Genomic DNA, 26,552 nt, shown 5'->3' on the forward strand with positions numbered 1-26,552 from the left:
GTCTGGAGAGCTACTGGGTGTGCAGACTTTTGATCAAGCCCTGCTCAAACACTGAGCCAGTTAATCATGGTCCGGTTGAGCAGCTAATTTCTAAAATGTGGTTTGTTACAGGAGAACTGGAATAAAGGCCTGCACACCCATTAGCTCTCCTGGATGATGGTTGACCACCCTTGATGTACTGTATAACATTGTAACCAAATACTTGTTATGCCTTTTGAAATAATTAGCTCATTTTTTTATTTTTTTATTGAATATCCGAAACATACAACGTACTTGCAGTGAAGCCTCTCAACAACTACACCAATAATTAGCTCACTATCAAAGATCAAACGGCTTTGATAGACTACAAATCTTTTCATTCAGCTAAAGCGAGCCCGCAAATCTTCTTCAGGAAATGTACCTTTTCTAGTTTAGTAATATTTATCTTAGCTAGCTACCTTAGAAGAGTTTACTTTTCAGGCTGACTAGCATCTATTGAGTTGCAATGTCCCATACATTGGATGCCTAAATAAACTGGAAGTATCTACAAAACAATCGTTTTAGACACATAATCCAAAAGAATGGCACATTTTTTTTACCACGTTTGAACTGATTCCCAACTAATACAATGACAAAGTGAATCGTTTGTTTCATCTAAAATATTTGTTTAAATTAATCATATGAATAATTCAAAAAAAGTATATACAGTTGAAGTCGGAAGTTTACCCACACTTAGGTTGGAGTCATTAAAACTCGTTTTTCAACCACTCCACAAATTTCTTGTCAACAAACTATAGTTTTGGCAAGTTGGTTAGGACATCTACTTTGTGCATCTACATCTACAAGTAATTTTTCCAACAATTGTTTACAGACAGATAATTTCACTTATAATTTACTGTATCACAATTCCAGTGGGTCAGAAGTTTACATACACTAAGTTGACTGTGCCTTTAAACAACTTGGAAAATTCCAGAAAATGATGTCATGGCTTTAGAAGCTTCTGTTAGGCTAATTGACATCATTTGAGTCAATTGGAGGTGTACCTGTGGATGTATTTCAAGGCCTACCTTCAAACTCAGTGCCTCTTTGCTTGACACATGGGAAAATCTAAAGAAATCAGCCAAGACCTCAGAAAATAACTTGTAGACCTCCACAAGTCTGGTTCATCCTTGGGAGCAATTTTCAAACACCTGAAGGTACCACGTTCATCGGTACAAACAATAGTACGCAATAGTAACTGACCTAAGACAGGGCATTTTTACTAGGATTAAATGTCAGGAATTGTGAAAAACTGAGTTTAAATGTATTTGGCTAAGGTGTATGTAAACTTCCGATTCAACTGTATGTATAGCCTTATTCGCGAGTGTCGATAGAACGTTTTTTGGGACATAACAAAACATGAATACATGCTAACAATAGCTAGTTAACTAGAGGGTACAAGATATGTTTTGAATTGGCTACCTAGTTATTAGTCTGTTCTCTATCAGCTGCAATGTCCAACTGTCTCTCTGTCCTTTAGCAACGGCCCACTTGTCTTGCACACATGCAGGTGACGCATGCAAACAGAGCAGCGCAAGAGTGTTATTCAAATCCTTGCTGATAAGTCGATTTTTATTTGATTGATAAAACTTTTTTTTTTATAACTGTGGCTAAATAAATTACATTAACAGAAATTATAAAAGGAATTTCCATAAAATCCCTCAAATTTGGTCAAATTGATCATTTTCCAAAACTTCTTCAGGCCTGGAAAATACTATTTGAAAATTGTCTTACTTTTCCATGATTTTCATGACCGTACAAACCCTAGTTGGCCTGTACGACGTCAAGAGCATATATAATTTGCTAAAAGCTAGGAGAGAGCTAAGAAAGTAGAGCAGCAGACATAGGCGTACTCACTGCAGTTCTGCTCATCTGAGTTGTCTCCACAGTCGTTCTGGCTGTCACACCTCCAGTGGTCCGGGATGCAGTTGTTATTCTCACAGCGGAATTCATGAGGTCCGCAGGTCTTTTCATCTTTTTTACATCAGGAAACAAACAAACAGACAGATGCAAATGTCTTCAAAGAGCATGAATATTAATGGTGGAGCTATCATATTTCTATGTGTAATCATCATTTCCTTAGGGTTTCCTCGTAGTGCAAGGCTGACACCAAGTTCAAAACATCCCTCGTACTCGAGAGACACTAACACAGTGTAAGATGAAATACCTGACTGTGCTGCCAATGGCTTAGATCTCCTAACAGAATGTATGACAACAACTTTGCAATATTAAACACCTTCTCTTAAGACCCCACAAAATATTTGCAAAAAAATATTTGATAAAATGATGTCTTCCTAAGATTGGTGATAGAGAAAGTGTTACCTCCCCTCCCTGTGAGACTGTTAAGGCAGAAACTAAAATAAGAGTGAGGTAATTTTGGATTATGTCATCCAATTGCTCACTGACCTTAATTGCCTACATTTTTTGCTATGTTAAAAATATACATTTATTCATCTCAAAAGTTTGATACAGAGGGTTCTGTTTCCTAAAACCAGGAGACAAGAAACACTTCTAAACATATGTATATCTAAATTACACGTAATGGCTTTCAAAGTCATAGCCAAGTCTCTTTTTGAAATACATTTATACATAAGTAGGTAGGGAAAATGACCAGAGTATAACAGTACTCACATAGAGGGTTAGGTATCAGAAGGAGATGGTGACAGGTGTGGCAGGATGCTGTCAAAGTCTTAATATGACATACAGTACCATTCACAAGTTTGGACACACCTACTCATTCAGGGGTTTTTCTTTATTTTTTACTATTTTCTACATTGCAGAACAATAGTGAAGACATCAAAACTATGAAATAACACATATGGAATCATGCAGTAACCAAAAAAGTGTTAACCAAATTAAAATATATTTTGTATTTGAGATTCATCAAAGTAACCACCCTTTGCCTTGATGACAGTTTTGCACACTCTTGGCACTCTCAACCAGCTTCATGTGGTAGTCGCCTGGAATGCATTTCAATTAACAGGTGTGCTTTGTTAAAAGTTAATTTGTGGAATTTCTTTCCTTCTTAATGCGTTTGAGTTGCGTTGTGACAAAATCAAATCAAATCAAAGTTTATTTGTCACGTGCGCCGAATACAACAGGTGTAGACCTTACAGTGAAATGATTACTTACAGGCTCTAACCAATAGTGAGAAAAAAAGGTATGTGTGTAGGTAAGTAAAGAAATAAAACAACAGTAAAAAGACATTTGAAAATAAGAGTAGCAAGGCTATATACAGACACCGGTTAGTCAGGCTTATTGAGGTAGTATGTACATGTAGGTATGGTTAAAGTGACTATGCATATATGATGAACAGAGAGTAGCAGTAGCGTAAAAGGAGGGGTTGGCGGGAGGTGGGACACAATACAGATAGCCCAGTTAGCCAATGTGCGGGAGCACTGGTTGGTTGGGCCAATTGAGGTAGTATGTACATGGATGTATGGTTAAAGTGACTATGCATATAAGATAAACAGAGAGTAGCAGCAGCGTAAAAGAGGGGTTGGGGGGGGGGGGCACACAATGTAAATAGTCCGGGTAACCATTGGTTACCTGTTCAGAAGTCTTATGGCTTGGGGGTAAAAACTGTTGAGAAGCCTTTTTGTCCTAGACTTGGCATTCCGGTACCGCTTGCCATGCGGTAGTAGAGAGAACAGTCTATGACTGGGGTGGCTGGGGTCTTTGACAATTTTTAGGGCCTTCCTCTGACACCGCCTGGTGTAGAGGTCCTGGATGGCAGGCAGCTTTGCCCCAGTGATGTATTGGGCCATACGCACTACCCTCTGAAGTACCTTGCGGTCAGAGGCCGAGCAAATGCCGTACCAGGCAGTGATGCAACCGGTCAGGATGCTCTTGATGTTGCAGCTGTAGAACCTTTTGAGGATCTCAGGACCCATGCCAAAATGTTTTAGTTTCCTGAGGGGGAATAGGCTTTGTCGTGCCCTCTTCACGACTGTATTGGTGTGTTTGGACCATTCTAGTTTGTTGTTGATGTGGACACCAAGGAATTTGAAGCTCTCAACCTGCTCCACTACAGCCCCGTCGATGAGAATGGGGACGTGCTCAGTGCTCCTTTTCCTGTAGTCCACAATCATCTCCTTAGTCTTGGTTACGTTGAGGGATAGGTTGTTATTCTGGCACCACCCGGCCAGGTCTCTGACCTCCTCCCTATAGGCTGTCTCGTCGTTGTCGGTGATCAGGCCTACCACTGTTGTGTCGTCTGCAAACTTAATGATGGTGTTGGACTCGTGCCTGGCCATGGAGTCGTGGGTGAACAGGGAGTACAGGAAGGGACTGAGCACGCACCCCCGGGGAGCTCCAATGTTGAGTATCAGTGTGGCAGATGTGTTGCTACCTACCTTCACCACCTGGGGGCGACCCGTCAGGAAGTCCAGGATCCAGTTGCAGAGGGAGGCGTTTAGTCCCAGGTTCCTTAGCTTAGTGATGAGCTTTGATGGTACTATGGTGTTGAACGCTGAGCTGTAGTCAATGAATAGCATTCTCACATAGGTGTTCCTTTTGTCCAGGTGGGAAAGGGCAGTGTGTAGTGCAATAGAGATTGCATCATCTGTGGATTTGTTTGGGCGGTATGCAAATTGGAGTGGGTCTAGGGTTTCTGGGATAATGGTGTTGATGTGAGCCATTACCAGCCTTTCAAAGCACTTCATGGCTACAGACGTGAGTGCTACAGGTCTGTAGTCATTTAGGCAGGTTGCCTTTGTGTTCTTGGGCACAGGGACTATGGTGCTCTGCTTGAAGCATGTTGGTATTACAGACTCAATCAGGGACATGTTGAAAATGTCAGTGTAGACACCTGCCAGTTGGTCAGCATATGCCCGGAGCACACGTCCTGCTAATCCGTCTGGCCCCGCAGCCTTGTGAATGTTGACCTGTTTAAAGGTCTTACTCACGTCGCCTACGGAGAGCATGATCACACAGTCGTCCGGAACAGCTGATGCTCTCATGCATGCCTCAGTGTTGCTTGTCTCGAAGCGAGCATAGAAGTGATTTAGCTCGTCTGGTATGCTCGTGTCACTGGGCAGCTCGCGGCTGTGCTTCCCTTTGTAGTCTGTAATAGATTGCAAGCCCTGCCACATGAGCGTTGGAGCCGGTGTAGTATGATTCAATCTTAGCCCTGTATTGTCGCTTTGCCTGTTTGATGGTTCGTCGCAGGGCATAGCAGGATTTCTTGTAAGCTTCCGGGTTAGAGTCCCGCACCTTGAAAGCAGCAGCTCTACCCTTTAGCTCAGTACGAATGTTGCCTGTAATCCATGGCTTCTGGTTGGAGTATGTACGTACAGTCACTGTGGGGACGACGTCCTCAATGCACTTATTGATAAAGCCAGTGACTGATGTGGTGTATTCCTCAATGTCATCAGAAGAATCCCGGGACATGTTCCAGTCTGTGATAACAAAACAGTCCTGTAGTTTAGCATCTGCTTCATCTGACCATTTTTTTATAGACCGAGTCACTGGTGCTTCCTGCTATAATTTTTGCTTGTAAGCAGGAATCAGGAGGATAGAGTTGTGGTCGGATTTACCAAATGGAGGATAATGGTAATGGGAGAGCTTTGTACGCGTCTCTGTGTGTGGAGTACAGGTGATCTAGAATTTCTTTCCCTCTGGTTGCATATTTAACATGTTGATAGAGATTTGGTAGAACTGATTTAAGTTTCCCTGCATTAAAGTCTCCGGCCACTAGGAGCGCCGCCTCTGGGTGAGTGGTTTCCTGTTTGCTTATTTCCTTATACATCTGACTGAGTGCGGTCTTAGTGCCCGCATCTGATTGTGGTGGTAAATAAACAGCCACAAAAAGTATAGCTGAGAACTCTCTAGGCAAGTAGAGTGGCCTGCAATTTATCCCAATATACTCTACTTCAGGCGAGCAAAATCTAGAGACTTCCTTAGATTTCATGCACCAGCTGTTGTTTACAAATATGCCCCCCCTCGTCTTACCGGAGTGTGCTGTTCTATCTTGCCGGTGCAGCGTGTATCCCGCTAGCTGAATATCCATGTCGTCATTCAGCCACGATTCCGTGAAACATAGGATATTACAGTTTTTGATGTCCCGTTGGTAGGATATTCGTGATCGTACCTCGTCTAGTTTATTGTCCAATGATTGCACGTTGGCGAGTAATATTGACGGTAACGGCAGCTTTCCAACTCGCCTTCTGCGGATCCGGACGAGGCATCCATCTCTACTTCCTCTGTGTCGCTTCCTTATGCGAATAATTGGGATGTCTGCCCTGCGGGGTGTTTGGAGAATATTGTGTGAGTCCTACTTGTTGTTGTTGAACAAATCTTTGTCTAATCCGAGGTGAGTGATCTCTTTTCTGCCGTAAGATATGGTTGCAGAAACATTATGTACAAAATTATTTACAAATATCGCGGAAAAAACACATAATAGCACAATTGGTTAGGAGACCGTAAAACGGCGGCCATCTCCTCCTCCGATAGCCCTATTTGGTAAAAGACCAAGTCAAGAACAGCTCAAATAAGCAAAGAGAAACAACAATCCATCATTACTTTAAGACATGAAGGCCAGTCAATGTGGAAAATTTCAAGAAATTTTAAAGTTTCTTCAAGTGCAGTCGCAAAAACCATCAAGCGTAATGATGAAACAGGCTCTCATGAGGACCGCCACACGAAAGGAATACCAAGAGTTACCTTTGTTGCATAGGATAAGTTCATTAGAGTTACCAGTCTCCGAAATTGCAGCCCAAATAAATGCTTCACAGAGTTCAAGTAACAGACATCTCAACATCAACTGTACAGAGCAGACTGTGTGAATCAGGCCTTCATGGTCGAATTCCTGCAAAGAAACCACTACTAAAGGACACCAATAATAAGAAGAAACTTGCTTGGGCCAAGAAACACGAGCAATGGACATAGAACGGTGGAAATCTGTCCTTTGGTCTGATGAGTCCAAATTTTTGATTTTTGGTTCCAACCGCCATGTCTTTGTGAGACGCAGAGTGAACAGATGATCTCCGCATGAGTAGTTCCCACCTTGAATTATGGAGGAGGTGGTGTGATGGTGTGGGGGTGCTTTGCTGGCGACACTGTCGTGATTTATTTATAATTCAAGGCACACTTAACCAGTATGGCTTACACAGTATTTTGAATTGATACGCCATCCCATCTGGTTTACGCTTAGTGAGACTATCATTTGTTTTCAACAGGACAATAACCAAACACACCTCCAGGCTGTGTAAGGGCTATTTGACCAAGAAGGAGAGTGATGGAGTGCTGCATCAGATGACCTGGCCTCCACAATCACCCAACCTCAACCCAATTGAGATGGTTTGGGATGAGTTTGACCGCAGAGTGAAGGAAAAGCAGCCAACAAGTGCTCAGCATATGTGGAAACTCCTTCAAAACTGTTGGAAAAGCATTCCAGGTGAAGCTGGTTGAGAGAATGTCATCAAGGCAAAGGGTAGCTACTTTGAAGAATCTCAAATATAGAATATATTTTGATTTGTTTCACACTTTTTTGGTTACTACGTGATTCCATATAGTATGTGTATAGTATGTGTATAGTATAGTTTTCATGTCTTCACTATTATTCTACAATGTAGAAAATAGTAAAAATAAAGAAACACCCTGGAATGAGTAGGTGTGTCCAAACTTTTGACTGGTACTGTATATATTGTATTATTATTATTTCAGTGTCATACTCAAATTGGTGCCGAGCCCACATTATAAGAAACCATTTCTTAGTTGCTGTTCCAATGTGACAACAGGGGCAGGAGGGGAGAGCGCACACACACACACACACACACACACACACACACACACACACACACACACACACACACACACACACACACACACACACACACACACACACACACACACACACACACACACACACACACACACACACACACACACACACACACACACACACACACACACGAAGGGAAACTCATTAGGAACCAGCCACTAACAAGATATAAAATAAATAGTGACACAGCACTATAGATGATATATCTTACTTGGCTCATTAGAGCTTCACTTTTACAATCAAATGTCAGTTCAAATCATCTTTGAAAATGTATGACTATTTTGAGTAGTATACCTATTTTTTATTTATTTTTGAGCACTTTTTCAACTTTGTCACTGGATCGATTTGTGTCTGAGTGTACTGAAATATCTTGTAAAAAATGCCACTTGATGAAGAGTAACAGCAACTCAGAAGCATAGATAACAATCACAGGGAAATCAATGTAAGGAGGGAGCTGCAGGGAAGTGACATGACATTATAAAACATCCTGATGATAGCTTTTTCAAATGTCACTCAAATGAATTTCTGTTGAGATTGGCATGCTGATAACACCCACCACACACACCAGGGTTTCCCGGCTAACGGATTAATTAAAAGCCAATAAATACAATTGTAGCTGGCCAAATTGTCCGGGGCTACATATCATACATCCTGATTTCGTGCTCCAGCACCATTCTCTCACTCCTTGGCCTTATGCGCCTGATGCTGAGGAGAGAGAAAGAGAGAGCGAGAGGAGCCTTGGGATACTGTTGATAGCGAAGATGGAGGCCTATTTCATTGAAGTAAAATGAAAGTTAAAATGAAAGTGCCTATAGTGAAAAGCCTACCAGGAGAATGTCCTCCACATGGACAAGATTTTAATATTGTATCGGACATAAATGGGAAGAATGTTGGCAAGTCCAAATGCAGGCTACTGCGCAACTCGCTATTCCGGTAGGATGCAACTTTGGAACTGTTTTTTTTCTCTTCTCATATTTATAATCATTTTATCATAATTATTACTGTATATCATTGTTATTACTGTAGGCATATTTATGAATCCAAACCAGTTCTTTAAATATGCAAAACGGGTTTTGGTTAATTCTGTTGAGACATTTTCGGCGGCTAAATTATCTGTCTCTTTAATTGTGTGCTCCATATTTAGTTTAAGATATAGTAGGTTATAAGTAGGCCTGTTGTAAAATACTGTACATATCATTAGCCTATTGCTGTACATTTGTTGGGTATGGTAGGCACTAGCCTTTCTTAGTAATTGCTGCAATACAGCCTGTTCAAAACGTTTGTGAAGTTTTAAACCAGTTCTCAAGTGTTTTGTTTCATTCTGAGCCATTTTCTTTGGCCAAATTAAGTTCCAACTGTATTGTCGTGTTAGCCGCAATATAATATCCTGCTCATATTTTCTCTATAAATAATGGCTTAACTTACTTTTGATATTAGCCTAATAAAGTTTAGAAACTTTTGTGAAGATTTGGTGTGGTGTGGTTATTAGCCCATTATACTGCAGGCCTATGGTACTAAAGTTCTCCAACTGACTTCGACAGATACACTTGAGGTGATGCTTGTCTTCATAAAAAATATTCTGATTGAAAATGAATGAATAAGCCTCCTCCTGTATGCCTATATCTGTATAGCAGAGGCAGTAGGCTAGCCTATCTGACAAGGATAATGAAATATACGTTGGTGTCGTAGCATGTCGTCGGCCATATCTCTCTCTCTCTCTGGGACTATGCCTAAGCTTCTCTTCAATTATATATATACATTTTTATATTAATATCATACAGTGGACACCTAAGCCAACAGTATAGGCCTATGCATGCAATGCCCTGATGCATTTAGTGCTCAAATCCCCGACAGCTGAACCATGAGGTGGACAATTATTATTTTAGGAAAGCAAAAACCAATAAAACAATAGGCTATGAAGTTTTCTAATGCTACACATCGAAACACAAGCAACAGTGTTTTTGTCATTTGTTCTAGGCTATTTTTAAGGACACGTAAATGTGGCTCATTTTTTGATGGTGCTGGCTGCATGGGTGAACGTCCTTATGGGTTATGCACCCAATGCATATGGATGACCGGTACATTTCTTAAAATGCCCGATAAATTAAAATCTTCCCGGTCACTTGACCGGCACAAATACACACACACACACTCAATCGAAACCATTGAAGTTATTTTCTCTCAGATTGACCTATTGAGTCAATTGGTTGAGCCAAATAACAAAGTAAGAAAAGGTTTGTTTGGAAGCGGTTGGAGGCCTGTAATAGCCGTCTCTATTAAATGATAGGCCGTTTTAAGCAGTGAACGGCTATCCTAAAGTGGTAAAGGCTAATGAGAGGTGAATTATTTCATGTATGAACTAGTTGTGCAAGTGCTGAAATACACTGACATCCACACAGGTAAAGAGAACTAGTAATGGAAGAATGAGATTTAAAAACATCTCAAGGACAATGGTTTAGGAGTATGATTTCACTATCCTAATTATCCTCCATATCGCATTCATTTGTTAACTTAACAGCATTTAGGAAACGTTAATTAAAATGTTACAACTTCTAAAAGAGATCTCTTTAGTTAGCGGCAATTATTAGCTTACAGCTTGTTTTGAACTTCAGAAGAGTTAGTATCGAACAAAACAACCAATACTTTGAGTGAAGAAACAATTGATCTTGAGCTGATCGATTTTCCCAAAGATTATGGCAGCCTATCTATCCACTCAAAAAACCATTGGACTGAGATGAAGAGGAAAACGGCCTTAAAAGATAGAACACTTTCTAACACTGCACAAAGGCCCAAGAAGGAAATTCATGTGGAACCTTGATCTCTTTCTTCTAGATGTGAGCAGACCTAAAAATCGTTGAAAGCCTAATCCAGAGGAAGAAGTTGACTTAAAAGTAGAACAACACAGCTCAGTGACTTCCTAGCTTCAGTTTCAAGTCATGACCGGTGGGAAAGATAGTTGTATGAGGCTGGAAAGTATCTCTACCACTGAAAATACCCTGAAAATAATACTATAAACTATTTGTGGGGGTCAAAACACTAAAGAAGAAAGGACCATAATGCACTAACTATCCAATGTGATGTCTGCTGTTTTGGTGCCATACACACAACTGAAAAGTCTGACATCCAGTGCTGATAAACTACCAGTCTTTATGGCTGCTTCAACTCAATCAGTACAGAGCAGATTAGAATGAACCCATGCGTACAATTAATTCATTTCCTAATCACAATTTCAACCGAGGAGCAATAAAACTATAGGACTGGTTTGATTTATGATTTTAACGCTCCCCCACTCACCACAATTAGCCTCGTCTGACCCGTCTGTGCAGTCCGGGTCCTCATCACACACCCACAGCTTGGAGATGCAGTGCATGGAGGCTTTGCACTGGAACTGATCCGGGGAACAGGTGCTCTCCGCTGTGGGGAGGAGGGGGTCCCGGTTTACACCAGGCCAAATCAAATCAAATTTTATACAACTGCTGTAGACCTTACCGTGAAATGCTTGTGGGGAAGGGAGAGCAATAGGGGATGGGAGAGAGTGATAGAGAGATAAGGGGGAGAGAGAGAGATATGGGAAGAGAGAGAGATGGGGAGATGGAGAGAAGACATACGTAAGGAGTAAGAGGTGAGCAAACAGCCCTAAAGCCTTGAACACATGGATTAATAACTATAATTTACAGAGGCAGGAACATGCTGTGTTAGTAACATGTATTACTATACCTTACAGATGGAATCATCAGCCTCTGATTTAGAAATAACTGACTTGCAAACAGGTTAACACAATAAACAGATCAACCCAAATATCTGCAGTCTAGAAACATCCAAGTCAGTTCAAAACTCAGATAACCATCCATGTCAATGGTTTCCATGTGTTTGATGCCATTCCATTTGCACTGTTCCAGACATTAGTATGAACCGTCCTCCCCTCAGCAGCCTCCTGTCATTGGCACAGTGTTCCTGATAAGATCTACTACATTTACAAATGTACATCTTGTTATGAATTTTATGAATAATGACTAAATGATGTATACATTTAACATAGAACTATAACTAACATAATTCTACCCTGTCTCTGTATAATGATAAATAATGTTTGTCCATAAGAAAGAGGGACTGTTAGCAGGCAGGGAACTGTGGCAGACAACTTGTGACCACTGTGGAACTGATAACAGGGAAGCAAGTCTCCCCACCCAGGGAGGGGAGAAACCTTGAGCTTGTAGTAGATTGTATAATAGGTGGCAGGCAATGTATGAGAAGGAGAAGACTTGTGAACTATATTGTCATTGTCTTAGAGGAGGAGGGACAGTTATGACGAAATGAGAGGTATATAAACCAATGTACATGTAAGGATGGGCAGAGCTCTCGTAAATAAACATTCTGACTATTGTAGACTGGCCTCTGTCTGTTTCATTTCAACAAGAACCTTACAAATTATTGGTAACAGACCGAGTAGTTTAATTGAAGTTCAGTTTAAGAACATTGAGAACAAAATTCTCTTAACACATCTACAGTCTGATTAAGAGTGAGAATGCCTACGACTCCTACAGTGTATTGCGATGGCTGAAGTAATTATATAGCTCTCCCTAATCAAAGCTTTTATACTGATTCTCACTCCATAGTGACTCTCACTCCATCTTGATATCACAGGCAAGCAAAACAAATGTAGCAACCCACAGACATTTTGTCAGAGGTATAACCTTACTGCTGATAGCTAGAGTTACCATCAAATAATATAAATACCTATCTCTGTTCTCTCTTTCACTTTCTAATTCAATCATAGCTAATCCTCTCACACAGGGAAAGGGCTAAACATGTATGCCTTTGGAATACCTAATCACTATCTGACTCCCTATTATTTAAGGCAGCACGTAAGGGTAGGCTGTCTGAGCTTCACTATAAATTCACCGGTAAGGACCTTTAGGAGTATTTATCTCAATCTGTCAGATACCATCTTTACACTTTCACATAAGAATTTCCATCTCATTCTTTGTTGAACTGCTGGCAAAAAAATATATAAAACGGAAAATAATCCTTTAGAAGAAGCCTATCCTAAATTAAAAAGTAATCCTAAAGATTCCTAAAACAATCCCTCTGGTAGTAATTTAGAAGGTTCTTCTTACGACAGTCTGTCTCATCCTCTCCGTCTCCACAGTCGTCCTGTCCATTGCAGCGGAGGTTTAGAGGGATACACTTCTGTTTCCGGGTGCATTTGAACTGCCCTGACAGACATATGTACGTCTCTGAAAGATAAAATTGAGGAGAAGAGGTAGTACCAAGCGTCCACTTAGGGTGAAAATCATCCATCAACGAAAACATGTAGGACAAAAGGCTGCATCACCTAAATGTAAAGTGAAGTTGTTGGCTTAGCAAAGAACAACCTAATAAAAAAATAACAATGCTTTGAAATCAAAGCACATTCACACATGGGCTTGTTATTGTGACATAAATCCATACTTGTTATTTTTTTGTATTGCAGCAACATGTCTTGAAACGGTATCAAGCGGTAAGAAAGGTATGAAGCTACTGGCTAACGTATTGTTTGATTTTCCATCTGAACATCAACAGGTTCAGTGTGAAAGTCAGTAACAACTACAGTCTTCTTTAATGGACATGTTATTGTGGCCAGATACCAGACGTATGTTTTTGTGTTGAAGCAAGATGTATTGAAAGGCATCATTAAAGGTATAAAGCTGCTTGAAGACGTATTGTTTATCTGCTTTTCCCCCTGAACATCAACAGATAACAGACTCCTACAGAAAGACTCAGTGTGAAGGACAGTAACAACCCTAGAAATATTATTCCTAGAACTGGGAAGCCCCTTAGACCATGGCAATTTGACTTCACCAATCTTCTTGAATGGGGATGCATGTTCCAGTCTTCCTCCTTACCACAGTTAGCCTCATCTGAGTTGTCTCCACAGTCGTTCTCCCCATCACAGATGAAGGGAGGTAGAGCACAGAGGCCAGTGCCACACTGGAACCGACCGGGCTGACATTTGAATTCAGCTGCATGAAAATTAGCAATGTTATCTCAGAATGCAAAGCCAGCAAATTACAGTACTTGTACAATGAACATTATGTATGCTCACGTATTATGATAAGCTACACATTCGTAATAAAAAAAATACTTAATGACAATGTAAAACAACAGTTCTTGCATTTCTGAAAAGCATTTGTAAACATGCATTTAATACACGTTCTAAAGTTAACTTCAAAACGCAGAATATTATTTAAAATATTCTCAGATCACAGTAAAAGATCACAGCAAAAATGTATAATAAAAATGTTTTTTATACAGTTATAGATTGAATTTGGCCTACCATACCAGGATCCCCAGTAAGTCCAGTAATGCATAGTTTGTATAAATTGGAAAACATCGTACTCACGACAGTCAGCAGGCTCATCTGAGCCATCGCCACAGTCATCCACAGTGTCACACTTCCACCAGAAAGGAATACACTCGTCGGTCCCGCAGCGGAACTACAAAACACACTAATTAATCAGACAGAATTCTAACTCAACACAAAAAATGGATTCTAACTTTCCATTCGAGTTGTTCAAAGCATAACAAAGCAACACTACTATTTTCATGGGACTTAAGCTACAGAAGCAAGGCAGGAAAGAAGAGAGAGTGTGATATAAACAAAGAGAAAAAGCATGAAACAACAGATCTGCCTTAGGGAAAACCCAGAATATAATAACAAACTGGAAAAGAGTTACCATATTATCTACAAGTGCCGAGGAGAGTGTGAGGGGCTAGGCACTGACCTGACTTGCAGTGCAGTTGGAGAGGCAGGTTTTATTGTCAGCGGCGAGGTAGAAATTAGTTGGACAAGCACACTTGTGTTCCCTACTGGGGGAGAGGAGACACAAGTGGCTGCATCCTCCATTGGCCACCTGACACTGGTGCTTGGGCACTGCACAGAGGAAGGGGGGAAGAGGGGGGGCAACACCAAAAGTACAACATCATTAAACTGAACATTAGCCACATTCTTAATATCATACCCTATATAATTATGTCCTATATAATAATAGCATAACCATGGGCTGGCAGGTGAGGGGACTGCTTGGCTGGGTGGGTTACTCTACCTTCAGGTTGGCGTAGTGAATGGTAAATCTTAACAGACTTGATGGCTTGCCAGGAGTTAAGCAGCTCTATCCCCTGGGCCCCAGTTGTTTTATGTGCCCTTCGGAGTGATTTGGATTTCCCATCCGTCCAGTAGACAAAGTCCTCAAACAGTGTCAGACCCATCACACCTTGGATGTGGTCGTAGGACACTGGGAAGAGACACAATACAGGCAAAAGAGAATCGCCATTAGTGAATGAGCATGCAGCATGACAGCAGATCTGTCTTACCAAACACAACTATTATGACTGCAGAAGCCAACAAATGATCAGCAGTGTGTTGTAATCAGACCTGTGTTTAAACATATTAGTTTTCTTTCAAATACTTTTAATACTTCAAATACTTCCATTATTCTCCAATTTGTTTTGAGGAGATGAGGAGAGAGGATGCAAGGAAATGTACCCATTGTATTCTGCCTCACCTTTGTGTCTCTGGGAGCCCTCCATGTTGGCAAACAGAATGTGGTTGTCGTCAGCCCAGTACAGCCTCTTGTTGGTGTAATCTATAGTGAGGGCAGTTGGGCTGTAGATCTCCTTGTCGATGATAACGACCTGCCCACGGCCATCCATGCCCACACGACCAATATAAGGGGACTCACAGCAGTCTACCCAGAACACATACCTACACAGGGAGGAATGTTAGCGAGGTCTTAGAAGATGTCACTAACAAAACATTTTAAAAACAGTAGGTTAAATGTTACCAAAAGTTAGTTGCGTTAGCACCTAGGATCAAGGGAGACACTCAAGTTTTATAATACTATTTCTCTTGACACATTGATGAAAATAGTAATGGCCTATAAACCTTCAAGCTGCATACTGGACCCTATTCCAACTAAACTACTGAAAGAGCTGCTTCCTGTGCTTGGCCCTCCTATGTTGAACATAATAAACGGCTCCCTATCCACCGGATGTGTAACAAACTCACTCACAGTGGCAGTAAAAAAGCCTCTCTTGAAAAAGCCAAACCTTGACCAAGAAAATATAAAAAACTATCGGCCTATATCGAATCTCCCATTCCTCTCAATTTTTTTGGGGAAAAAGCTGCAACTCACTGACAAACAATGTATACGAAACACTTCAGTCTGGTTTTAGACTGAGACTGCACTTGTGAAGGTGTAAATTACCTTTTAATGGCATCAGACCAAGGCTCTGCATATGTCCTCGTGCTCCTAGACCTTAGTGCTGGTCTTTAATACCATCAATCACCACATTCTTTTCGAGAGATTGGAAACACAAATTGGTCTCCACCGACAAGTTCTGGCCTGGTTTGGATCTTATCTGTCGGAAAGATATCAGTTTGTTTCTGTGGATGGTTTGTCCTCTGACAAATCAACTGGAAATGTCAGTGTTCCTCAAGGCTCCATTTTAGGAAAACTATTGTTTTCACTATATATTTTACCTCTTGGTGATGTCATTCGGAAACATGATGTTAACTTTCACTGCCATGCGGACGACACACAGCTGTACATTTCGATGAAACATGGTGAAGCCCCAAAATTTCCCTCCCTGGAAGCCTGTGTTTCAGACATAAGAAGTTGATGCCGGCAAATGTTCTACTTTTAAACTCGGACAAAACAGAGATGCTAGTTCTAGGTCCCAAGAATCAAAGAGATATTCTGTTGAATCTGACAATTAATCTTGATGGTTGTACAGCCGTCTCAAATAAAACTGTGAAGAACCTCGGCGTTACTCTGGACCCTGATCTCTCTTTTGACGAACATATCAAGACTGTTTCAAGGACAGCTTTTTTCCATCTATGTAACATTGCAAAAATCAGACACTTTCTGTCTTATGCAGAAAAATGTATCCATGCTTTTGTCACTACTGCAATGCTCTACTTTCCGGCTACCCGGATAAAGCACTAAATAAACTTCAGTTAGTGCTAAACACGGCTTCTAGAATCTTGACTATAACCCCAAAAAATTATCATATTACTCCAGTGCTAGCCTCTCTACACTGGCTTCCTGTTAAGGCTTGGGCTGATTTCAAGGTTTTACTGCTAACCTACAAAGCATTATACGGGCTTGCTCCTACCTATCTTTCCAATTTGGTCCTGCCGTACATACCTACATGTACGCTACGGTCACAAGACGCAGGCCTCCTTACTGTCCCTAGAATTTCTAAGCAAACAGCTGGAGGCAGGGCTTTCTCCTATAGAGCTCCATTTTTATGGAATAGTCTACTTATCCATGTGAGAGACGCAGACTCGGTCTCGACCTTTAAGTCTTTATTGAAGACTCATCTCTTCAGTAGGTCCTATGATTGAGTGTAGTCTGGCCCAGGAGTGTGAAGGTGAATGGAAAGGCACTGGAGCAACAAACCGCACTTGCTGTCTCTGCCTGGCCGGTTCCCATCTCTTCACTGGGATTCTCTGCCTCAAACCCTATTACAGGGGCTGAGTCACTGGCTTACTGGTGCTCTTCCATGCCGTCCCTAGGAGGGGTGCGTCACTTGAGTGGGTTGAGTCACTGACGTGATCTTCCTGTCTGGGTTGGCGCCCCCCCCCCCCCCCCCCCCCTCGGGTTTGTGCCGTGGGGGAGATCTTCATAGGCTATACTCGGCCTTGTCTCAGGATGGTAAGTTGGTGGTTGAAGATATCCCTCTAGTGGTGTGGGGGCTGTGCTTTGGCAAAATGGGTGAGATTATCGTCAGACAGACAGACACAGTGTCTCCCGAACCCTCCAGTATTTATGTTGCAATAGTCTCTCTCTCTCTCTCTTTCTCTCTCTCTCCTGTTCTGCCTGCGGCTATGGAACCCTGACCTGTTCACCGCATGTGCTACCTTGTCCCAGACCTGCTGTTTTCAACTCTCTAGAGACAGCATGTGCGGTAGAGATACTCTGAATGATCAGCTATGAAAAGCCAACTGACATTTACTCCTGAGGTGCTGATCTGTTGCTCCCTCTACAACCACTGTGATTATTATTATCTGACCCTGATTGGTCATCTATGAACATTTGAAAACCTTGGCCATGTTCTGTTATAATCTCCACCCGGCACAGGCAGAAGAGGACTGGCCACCCCTCATAGCCTGGTTCCTCTCTAGGTTCCTTCCTAGGTTCCGGCCTATCTAGGGAGTTTTTCCTAGCCACCGTGCTTCTACATCTGCATTGCTGCTGTTTGGGGTTTTAGGCTGGGTTTCTGTACAGCACTTTGTGACATCAGCTGATTAAAGAACGGCTTAATAAATACATTTGATTGAAATTTGATTTATAATCTAAGTTAACGGTCCTAATTGGAAAAACCCTGATAAGTAAAAGTAGACTCAGTATTGTCACCATCTTGCTTCTGGATTTGGCTGTAACATACATGTTTGAGTCAAAGGTTAGAGGATATACACGAAGGTCAACGTGTCTGATACAGTGACCAGACTGTGTATCGAGGGCCAGGTCAGTGGGGTTAGGGTTAGAGGTCAGAGGATAGAGGTCAAAGTGTCTGATAGAGTACCCTGACTGTGGATCCAGGGCCAGGTCAGTGGGGTTCCTGATACCAGTGCTGACCAGGACAGAGGGGTACAGGCCGTTAGCTTTAGACACCTCCAGGCTCTTCCTCTCGATGTCACACCAGTACAGGTTCTTCCCTATCCAGTCCAGGGCCAGCGCACTGGGGACGGCTGTACGATGGACTATCTGGTGAAAAGGAGAGGGGGGTATAAACAACTAGCAGAGACAATGACAACAACAAACTAAACACTCATTATATGATTAATGCCTGAAACAAGTGAAAAACCAAATATTAATGATGGTAGAATCCTACAGTAACTCTCCATCAATGTCTCTCATCTCAGGCAGCTTTTGAATTAGCAAACCAGTTGTTTTGAATAAACAATGATAGTGCCAGCTGGCACATGAAACTGGTACTTTGAAACACTATTTAAAACCCAAGAACACCCATGCAATCTGCCATTAAAAGACATGATGCACTTTGAGGTCTTCTTTATCATCATTTGCAAGAGAAATATATATAAATATATAGACTAGGCTGTACCCTAAGCAGTAATTTAGACTAAACTGGAGCTTTAAATAGTCTCCAAAATGTAACAGATTTTGTTTTCCATCAGAAAAAGGTGCTCCGAAGAAGGTAAAAAGACAGAGGGAGAAGGTGGTTAATAACACATTAAGTAGAGCCTGTGATATTCTGCTAGCCCCTCTATTCTTGTTGCATTGATTTAAAAGGTCATCAACTGTCAAAATCATGTTTTTTATGAAATTAGATGATATTTAAAGGAAACCAGATGATGACCAAAGTCTGAAAAATGACTGTTACTTCTACATTGATAAAGTTTGATCATAAAGTTAGTCATCCCCTCCCCCATGTCAAACACTTGGATTTATTATTAAAGGGAACAAGGTAACATCACGTTAACTCTCATTTTAATACACCAAGGGCAACATGATATTCTCTAACCTAATTTAAGTAAGTTCCGCCTTGTAACCAACATCGTAGAAGGAGTGTTTGCAGAGAGAGCGTGGTATATATAGCTAGATAGCTATTCTACTGGAGCCAAAATTTGACTGTAGGGTGTCAGCAAATATAATGAAAAGTTGACCTTATTCATCTATGGCAAAGATACTTATACTGTATGTTTCCCCTTTCATATGTGTCTGGTGTTAGCTAGTTACTGGCTTGTTCCAGGTTGAAGGAAATCCCACCCTGACATCGTGCCGATGTAAAGAACTTGTTGTGAACCTTCCATCCACCAGGATAATCATTATATCCTAGGATATTATTAAGGAGTGTGCAACATTGCAATGTTAGATAGAAATAGATTCACACATGTTGTTGTTTATCATGCAGATTTTTTAAAAAGTGTTTATATCTCCACATGCTTATGGTTTTGAGGCTTGGGCATCTGTTAACTGCAGATCATCTGTCTAATGCCTTGCAAGTAATGCCTTGCAAGGGGCGTGGAATGCATCAATAAATGTACAATGCTGTATTCATTTTATTTACTTTATACAGTGCATTCGGAAAGTATTCAGACAACTTCACTTTTTCCACATTTTGCTACGCTACAGCCTTACTCTAAAATTGATTAAATTACATTTTCCCTCATCAATCTACACACAATACCCCATAATGACAAAGCAAAAACAGTTTAGAAATTTTTGCAAATTAATACAACATTTTTAACAGAAATATCTCATTGACATAAGGATTCAGATCCTTTGCTATGAGACTCGAAATTCATCCTTGAGATGTTTCTACAACTTCATTGGAGTCTACCTGTGGTAAATTGATTGGACATGATTTGGAAAGGCACACACCTGTCTATATAAGGTCACACAGTTGACAGTCCATGCCAGAGCAAAAACCAAGCAATGAGGTCGAAGGAATTGTCCGTAGAGCTCTGAGATAGGACTGTGTCAAGGCACAGACTTGGGGAAGAGTACCAAAAAATATCTGCAGCATTGAAGGTCCCCAAGAACCCAGTGGCCTCCATCATTCTTCAATGGAAGAACTTTGGAACCACCCAGACTAATGGCGACACCTAAAGGACTCTCAGACCATGAGAAACACATCTGGAGGAAACCAGGCATCGCTCAACATCTGGCCAATACCATCCCTACGGTCAAACATGGTGATGACAGCGTCATGCTGTGGGGATGTTTTTCAGCGGCAGGAAATGGGAAACTAGTCAGGATTGAGGGAAAGTTGAACCGAGCAAAGTACAGAGACATCCTTGATGAAAACCTGCTCCAGAGCGCTCAGGACCTCAGAATGGGGCAAAGGTTCACCTTCCAACAGGACAACAACACTAAGCACATGGTCAACACAATGCAGGAGTGGCTTCGGGAAAAGTCTCTGAATGTCCTTGAGCGGCCCAGCCAGAGCCTGGACTTGAACCCGATCAAACATCTCTGTAGAGACCTAAAAATAACTGTGCAGCGACACTCCCCATCCAACCTGACAGAGCTTGAGAGGATCTACAGAGAAGAATAGGAGAAACTATTTTGCTTTGTCATTATAGGGTATTGTGTGTAGATTGATGAGGGGAAAAAACTATTTAATACATTTTAGAAAAGGCTGTAACGTAACAAAATGTGGAAAAAGTGAAGGGGTCTGGATACTTTCTGAATGCACTTTATAAAACATACATACATACATACACATATATATATATATATACACACATTTTGATATATATATATATATATATATCATTGATGCAATTTCAATGTTGTTTGAGTTTCTTTGTGTATCACCAAATTAGCTTGAGATGATTTTACTGCAACATTGGTCACTGCATCCAAGTTGCTTGACATAGGTATTTCAAAGAGCTGTCAGTCAAGGCGAGCTCATGAATATAAGCTCCCCGCCCACTCAGCCTGTCTTTTCAAACTTCCTGGTAGTTAGCGATGAGAGAAAATGTACTTTTCAGGATGACTGTTCAGGACCTTTAAAAGACTGCTTCATGTGAAAATGAAGGTTAACTCATGCGAAATGTCAAGAAAACGCACTAATCTGATGAATCCACACAACATATTTGATCACCTCTATTCCTGGAAACTCTTTACCTCCCAACAAGAAAGTGTTGTTTGTGCTTGTTTACCATTTTGAAAGTACACCACAACATGGATGCCTCTGATGGTTCTTTAATGGCATAGAATTGCCTTTATGTGAAACACCCTTTCTCCTCTGAATGGTCTTCAGAGGGAGGTTTCTCAGTATTTCAACCACCCACAGATGAATCAATTCACACCTGCTGACTATAGACAATGAGCATAGAACTATAATCACCATCAAGATAGAAGATGTTAAGTATTTCAAACATAACTGAGCCAACATAATGGTGTTCTCTGTCTTACATTTAGGTGGGCTGGCTCCATTATTATGTGGATCTCACTGGAGGCGCTGCCTTTGGCTCTGACATGTATTCTGACTACAAATCACCTCTTTTGCCTCTGATTACCTTTAATTATGCTTTAACATCCTGTTTGAACAGAGTCAACGACCATAGGAGCACACGCTGGAGGCTTGCTAAGGGCTGTTATTGGAAAGGTAGGTAAGATCTAGGATGTTCTGTCAGCACAATATAATTAAAAACCAAAAACTGTTTTAAGTGAGAAGTAGGCATTGGTCTGACGCCGAAAAGAAAGGAAATTGCTAGAGCAATTTTTAAAACAAGACAGAGAAAGTTGGTTGTTTAACCTAACAGAAAAGACAGGACAAATATTACAACAAATATTATGGTTAAACTCAAATATACTAATTGATTTAAAAAAAACTAGATTCCAAAAGTTAAGCCATATTTGTTGTAATATTTGTTCTGTCTTTTCTGGTAGGTTAAACTACTAACTTTCTCTGTCTTGTTTTAAAAAGTGATATTTTGGAGATTATTTCATTTTCAAATAACCGAAAAACGGTAGAGTCTTTGTATAGTCTTGAACACGGGGTGAGACATTCTTACCAATCTGCTTGTACCGCCCTGACCTTAGAGATCCTTTAAATTCTCTATTTGGTAGGTCAGGGTGTGACTAAGGTGGGAAATCTATGTTTATATTTCTATGTTGGCCAAGTATGGTTCCCAATCAGAGGCAGCTGTCTATCGTTGTCTCTGATTGGGGATCATACTTAGGCAGCCCTTTTTCCCACCTTCTGTTGTGGGATCTTGTCTTTGTTTGTTGCATGGGTTGCACCCCTAAGCATTTCGTTCGTTGAGTTGTTTATTGTTTTTTTGGTGGAACATTTAAATTAAAGAAAATGTACGCCTACCACGCTGCACCTTGGTCTTCATCTTTCAGCGAACGTTACACTGCTAGAGAACCAATTTGGATAGATAATTTTTTTTATTGTGATAAGACACTCAAACGGTCAGACTTTTACTAATCAGTTTATCAAAATATTGTATTTTCATGGAATTATTTAAAAAACACTATTCACATGTATGACGGATGCATATTTTGCATATATTTACAGATAAAATGACACTTAAAATCAAAACGAGATATAAAAAACACCTCTGTAAAAGTCTGACTATAAGACCTAAGAACCTGTGTGTGGAATAATGTGAATGTATGTCCTTGGAAGACAGAGAAATATTAATTGCCGCTTTGAGTGTCATTTTGAGAAAATGCAATTAAAATGTACTTTCCATAAATATGACCATTTATGTCACATTAATTAAACGCTTATTCCTATATCACTTCTAAACTGACAAACATAAAATATACCTTTTACAAATACATTAGCACGTTTAATAAATTTGTTTCAAGCAATAGAGCATATGCTTTGAATACTGGTCTATTAGGCAAATATGCAGTTTTGAGATTCTCATATCACTTTGCTCAACTTGTCACTTACAAGGATTTTGTATGGCTGTTGAAATGTACAGAACATTAATCAGCTATGCCTGCCCCATATGTAAGGCCCTCTGAGTTGTTGCTGGTGCCGCTTTACTTTCTTGACTTTGTCATTGGACCTGCGCCTACGCTTGGCACACTCTGTTGAAGCAGCATCATCTCTCACAACATGCCTCACATCCTCCTCTCTGATTGCTTCCAGTGTCACCAAAGTGCTGTCAAGCCACAATTTGTCCATCACATTTGATATAGCAGTGGCTCCCGCCATACTGGCTGCTGTGTCAATGCGGCTTTTTTGCCCACAAAGACAGTTTTAGGGCATCGCGATCCATATTACAGAGTTCAGACATTCATTTGCATTCTGGGTTCCTCCGTGCTGCATTCTTTTGAGGAGGTTATCATTTGACATCCTATGATATAGAGGTACCATTTTCTGTGCAACCTCTCTATTCAAAAAAGTATGGCCTCCATGGTTTTTGTGACTGGGTGGATCTTCACCATTTTCTAGGGCTCGTTGGTACCAGCACCAAGATGACGAGCATCTACCGCGATTAGGGATTTTGTCTGTTGACATGGAATGGACAAGATCAGCCCAGATAGCATTCTTCATGCCCTCTACATCACCCTGGTTATTAAGAATCTCACCCCTGTAATAGTTTTGCAGACTCTTACATTTTTGTGCAGTGAGGTCCCTACACCTCTCCCCCCAAGGTGTTTCTCTGAACTACGTTTACGAAGCGCTGTTCCCATCCTCTTGTGGGCATGATTGATGCATTCTAGATTCCCTATCTCAATGCATGGGTAGGGATCTAATTTGACAACTGCCTTGTATGCAGTACTGTCACCATCTGTAAGCATCTGGGTGTAACGAACGTGGTGGCGACTGACTGATCTGGCCCACATGCGTTTAGCTGCTTCCTGCTCCATGCTTGGCTCGAACCTGAGATGTTTTGAGCACAGTCATCTGCATGTGAATCCTTCCATTCCCTACACTCCTCCTCACTAATTCCACTTTTCCTTTTCATCACACATGCATGGCAGTATACACCTCATAGTCTATCACTAGACCTGTTACAATGTATCTGCACACACATATGCTATTCTAATTATCTTTGCAGCACTCTCCATTGACTGTGGCCCTCTCTGAGTCTCTGCAACTAAAGTATTTATTATGATGTCTGTTGACATTACAGTCATAACTGCATGACTAAATGTCAGCATGTTACCCTATGTAAATATTACCATGTCAATATGTATTTACTTTATGTAAAACTAATTTCTCAGTAATCACAGTAGGCTACAGCCATATGACACTGGAGGCCTATGCGACAGTCTCATTGTATAGTTATGTTTTCCTATCACTCTGTTTATTCACTTTGAATACATTTGCTGGAGCAAGGAAATCTATACACAGCAAGTCACCTGACAATAATGTGCTACTCTCTCTTGGCAGGGTAGCCTAGTGGTTAGAGCGTTGGGCTAGTAACCAAAAGGTTGCAAGTTCAAATCCCCGAGCTGCCAAGGTACAAATCTGTCGTTCTGCCCCTGAACAACTCACTGTTCCTAGGCTGTCATTGAAAATAAGAATTTGTTCTTAACTGACTTGCCTAGTTAAATAAAGATAAAATAAAATATAAATTTACCTGTCACTCTCCTGTTATGTCTCTGATATGAGCTGAGATGCAAGGAAGAAATCCCTAGAACTTTGCTTATTTTCTTAAGTACAGCATAACCAAGTCCAAGTTCATGGGCTAGAAGAATCATCCTCACATTTATGTCAAATGCCACATCTCCCCTTGAGCATTCCTGCAGCCTGGAGGAAGTGTAAACACTCCTCCTAAATGCATCACAATCACCTTCACAGTGTGCACATTCTATCATGACAGAATGACAGAATCCCTGGTTGGTGGGGTGTTTAGAGATTTTCAATCCGGTGTGTAGACACTTAGGGCAAATTAAATCATGTTCAAGTTGGTTTATTTGTGACATGTGGAATAAAAGCCACTGTTGGCTGGCTGGCTGGTTGATCGCTGCTAGCTGTCATCTTTGTCTAAACTAATTTCTGTCTCGACTTGCTGCTGCCGGCTACCTCCTTTTCCTCATCTACCTGTACTGCCACTGCCACATCCAGAGAGGTTGGATAAATTATGTAGATTTTCTATGAGGCTGTGGAGGGATCCAAATTGTGGATTTAAAAGAAAACATGAATCATCAGCGTACCATGACGCATTTCTTTTTAAGCCCTGGGATTTCTAGCCCCTTAATATTATTGTTGGATTTGATTTTAATAGCTAACATTTCGATGGCCGTAATAAATAGATATGCCGACAGTGGACAACCTTGTTTAAAACTTCTTGTCAATAGGGGGGCGCTGTTTCCACTTTGGAAAAAATCGTGCCCAAATTAAACGGCCTCGTACTCTGTTCTAGATCATACAATATGCATATTATTATTACTATTGGATAGAAAACACTCTGACGTTTCTAAAACTGTTTGAATTATATCTGTGAGTAAAACATAACTCATTTGGCAGCAAACTTCCATACAGGAAGTGAAAAATCTGAAAACGAGGCTCTGTTTCAGGGCCTGCCTATTCAACTGGCTTTTATTTATCGATATGTATGCACTTCATACGCCTTCCACTAGATGTCAACAGGCAGTGGAAGGTTGAATGGGGTGTCTAGCTTGATCTGAGGCCGAATAACAGCTTTTGGAGTGACAGGTCTGCCCTTTTGTCAGTTTTCCGCGGCACGCGAAGAAGCTCCACATTGTCTTCTGAAAAGCGTTCGGTATACACGGCGAATATTTCCGGCTCTGATTTTATTTGATACATATGAGAAAAACATCATAAAGTAGGATTTTTCAACCGAGTTTGATCAGTTTATTCAACGTTTATTGGGAATTTTGGAATTTTTCGTTCCATGCGCTAAGAGAAGATGGGCATGTTCGCGCCACATGGCTAGCCAAAGTTGCTAATTCGACAGACGAAATGGACATTCTAAAACCAAACAACGATTTATTCTGGAAATAGGACTCCTTGCACAACATTCTGATGGAAGCTCAAGAAAGGTAAGAGAATATTTATGATGTTATTTCGTATTTTTGTGGTAAATGTTGGCTTCAACTCGGCGGAGAATATGTGAGCGCAGTCTCACAATAATGCATTTTGTATGTTCTACTAAAGTTATTTTTTTTAAATCTAACACAGCGGTTGCATTAAGAACCAGTGTATCTTTCATTTGCTGTACAACATGTAATTTTTTGTAAAGTTTATGATGAGTTCTTTGATTAGATTAGGTGACTGTCCAAAATATCTCCGGAGATTT

The 26,552-nt window shown here is 40.9% G+C and overlaps 1 protein-coding gene across 1 annotated transcript in view; it reads right to left on the reverse strand.

Moving 5' to 3' along the window:
- lrp1bb (low density lipoprotein receptor-related protein 1Bb) overlaps window positions 1–26,552 on the reverse strand; it is a 346,624-nt gene that overhangs the window by 34,887 nt on the left and 285,185 nt on the right. Inside the window, exons 58-66 of the mRNA XM_039006274.1 lie at window positions 18,371–18,552; window positions 15,346–15,545; window positions 14,887–15,075; window positions 14,566–14,714; window positions 14,184–14,277; window positions 13,687–13,803; window positions 12,919–13,038; window positions 11,096–11,215; window positions 1,876–1,992 (exon numbers count right to left, since the gene is read on the reverse strand). Coding sequence (XP_038862202.1) covers window positions 1,876–1,992; window positions 11,096–11,215; window positions 12,919–13,038; window positions 13,687–13,803; window positions 14,184–14,277; window positions 14,566–14,714; window positions 14,887–15,075; window positions 15,346–15,545; window positions 18,371–18,552 — 1,288 coding nt within the window. The remainder of the gene's footprint in view (window positions 1–1,875; window positions 1,993–11,095; window positions 11,216–12,918; window positions 13,039–13,686; window positions 13,804–14,183; window positions 14,278–14,565; window positions 14,715–14,886; window positions 15,076–15,345; window positions 15,546–18,370; window positions 18,553–26,552) is intronic.

The sequence above is a fragment of the Salvelinus namaycush genome, chromosome 13 (assembly GCF_016432855.1).
Source record: "Salvelinus namaycush isolate Seneca chromosome 13, SaNama_1.0, whole genome shotgun sequence".
NCBI classification, from domain to species: Eukaryota; Metazoa; Chordata; class Actinopteri; order Salmoniformes; family Salmonidae; genus Salvelinus; species Salvelinus namaycush.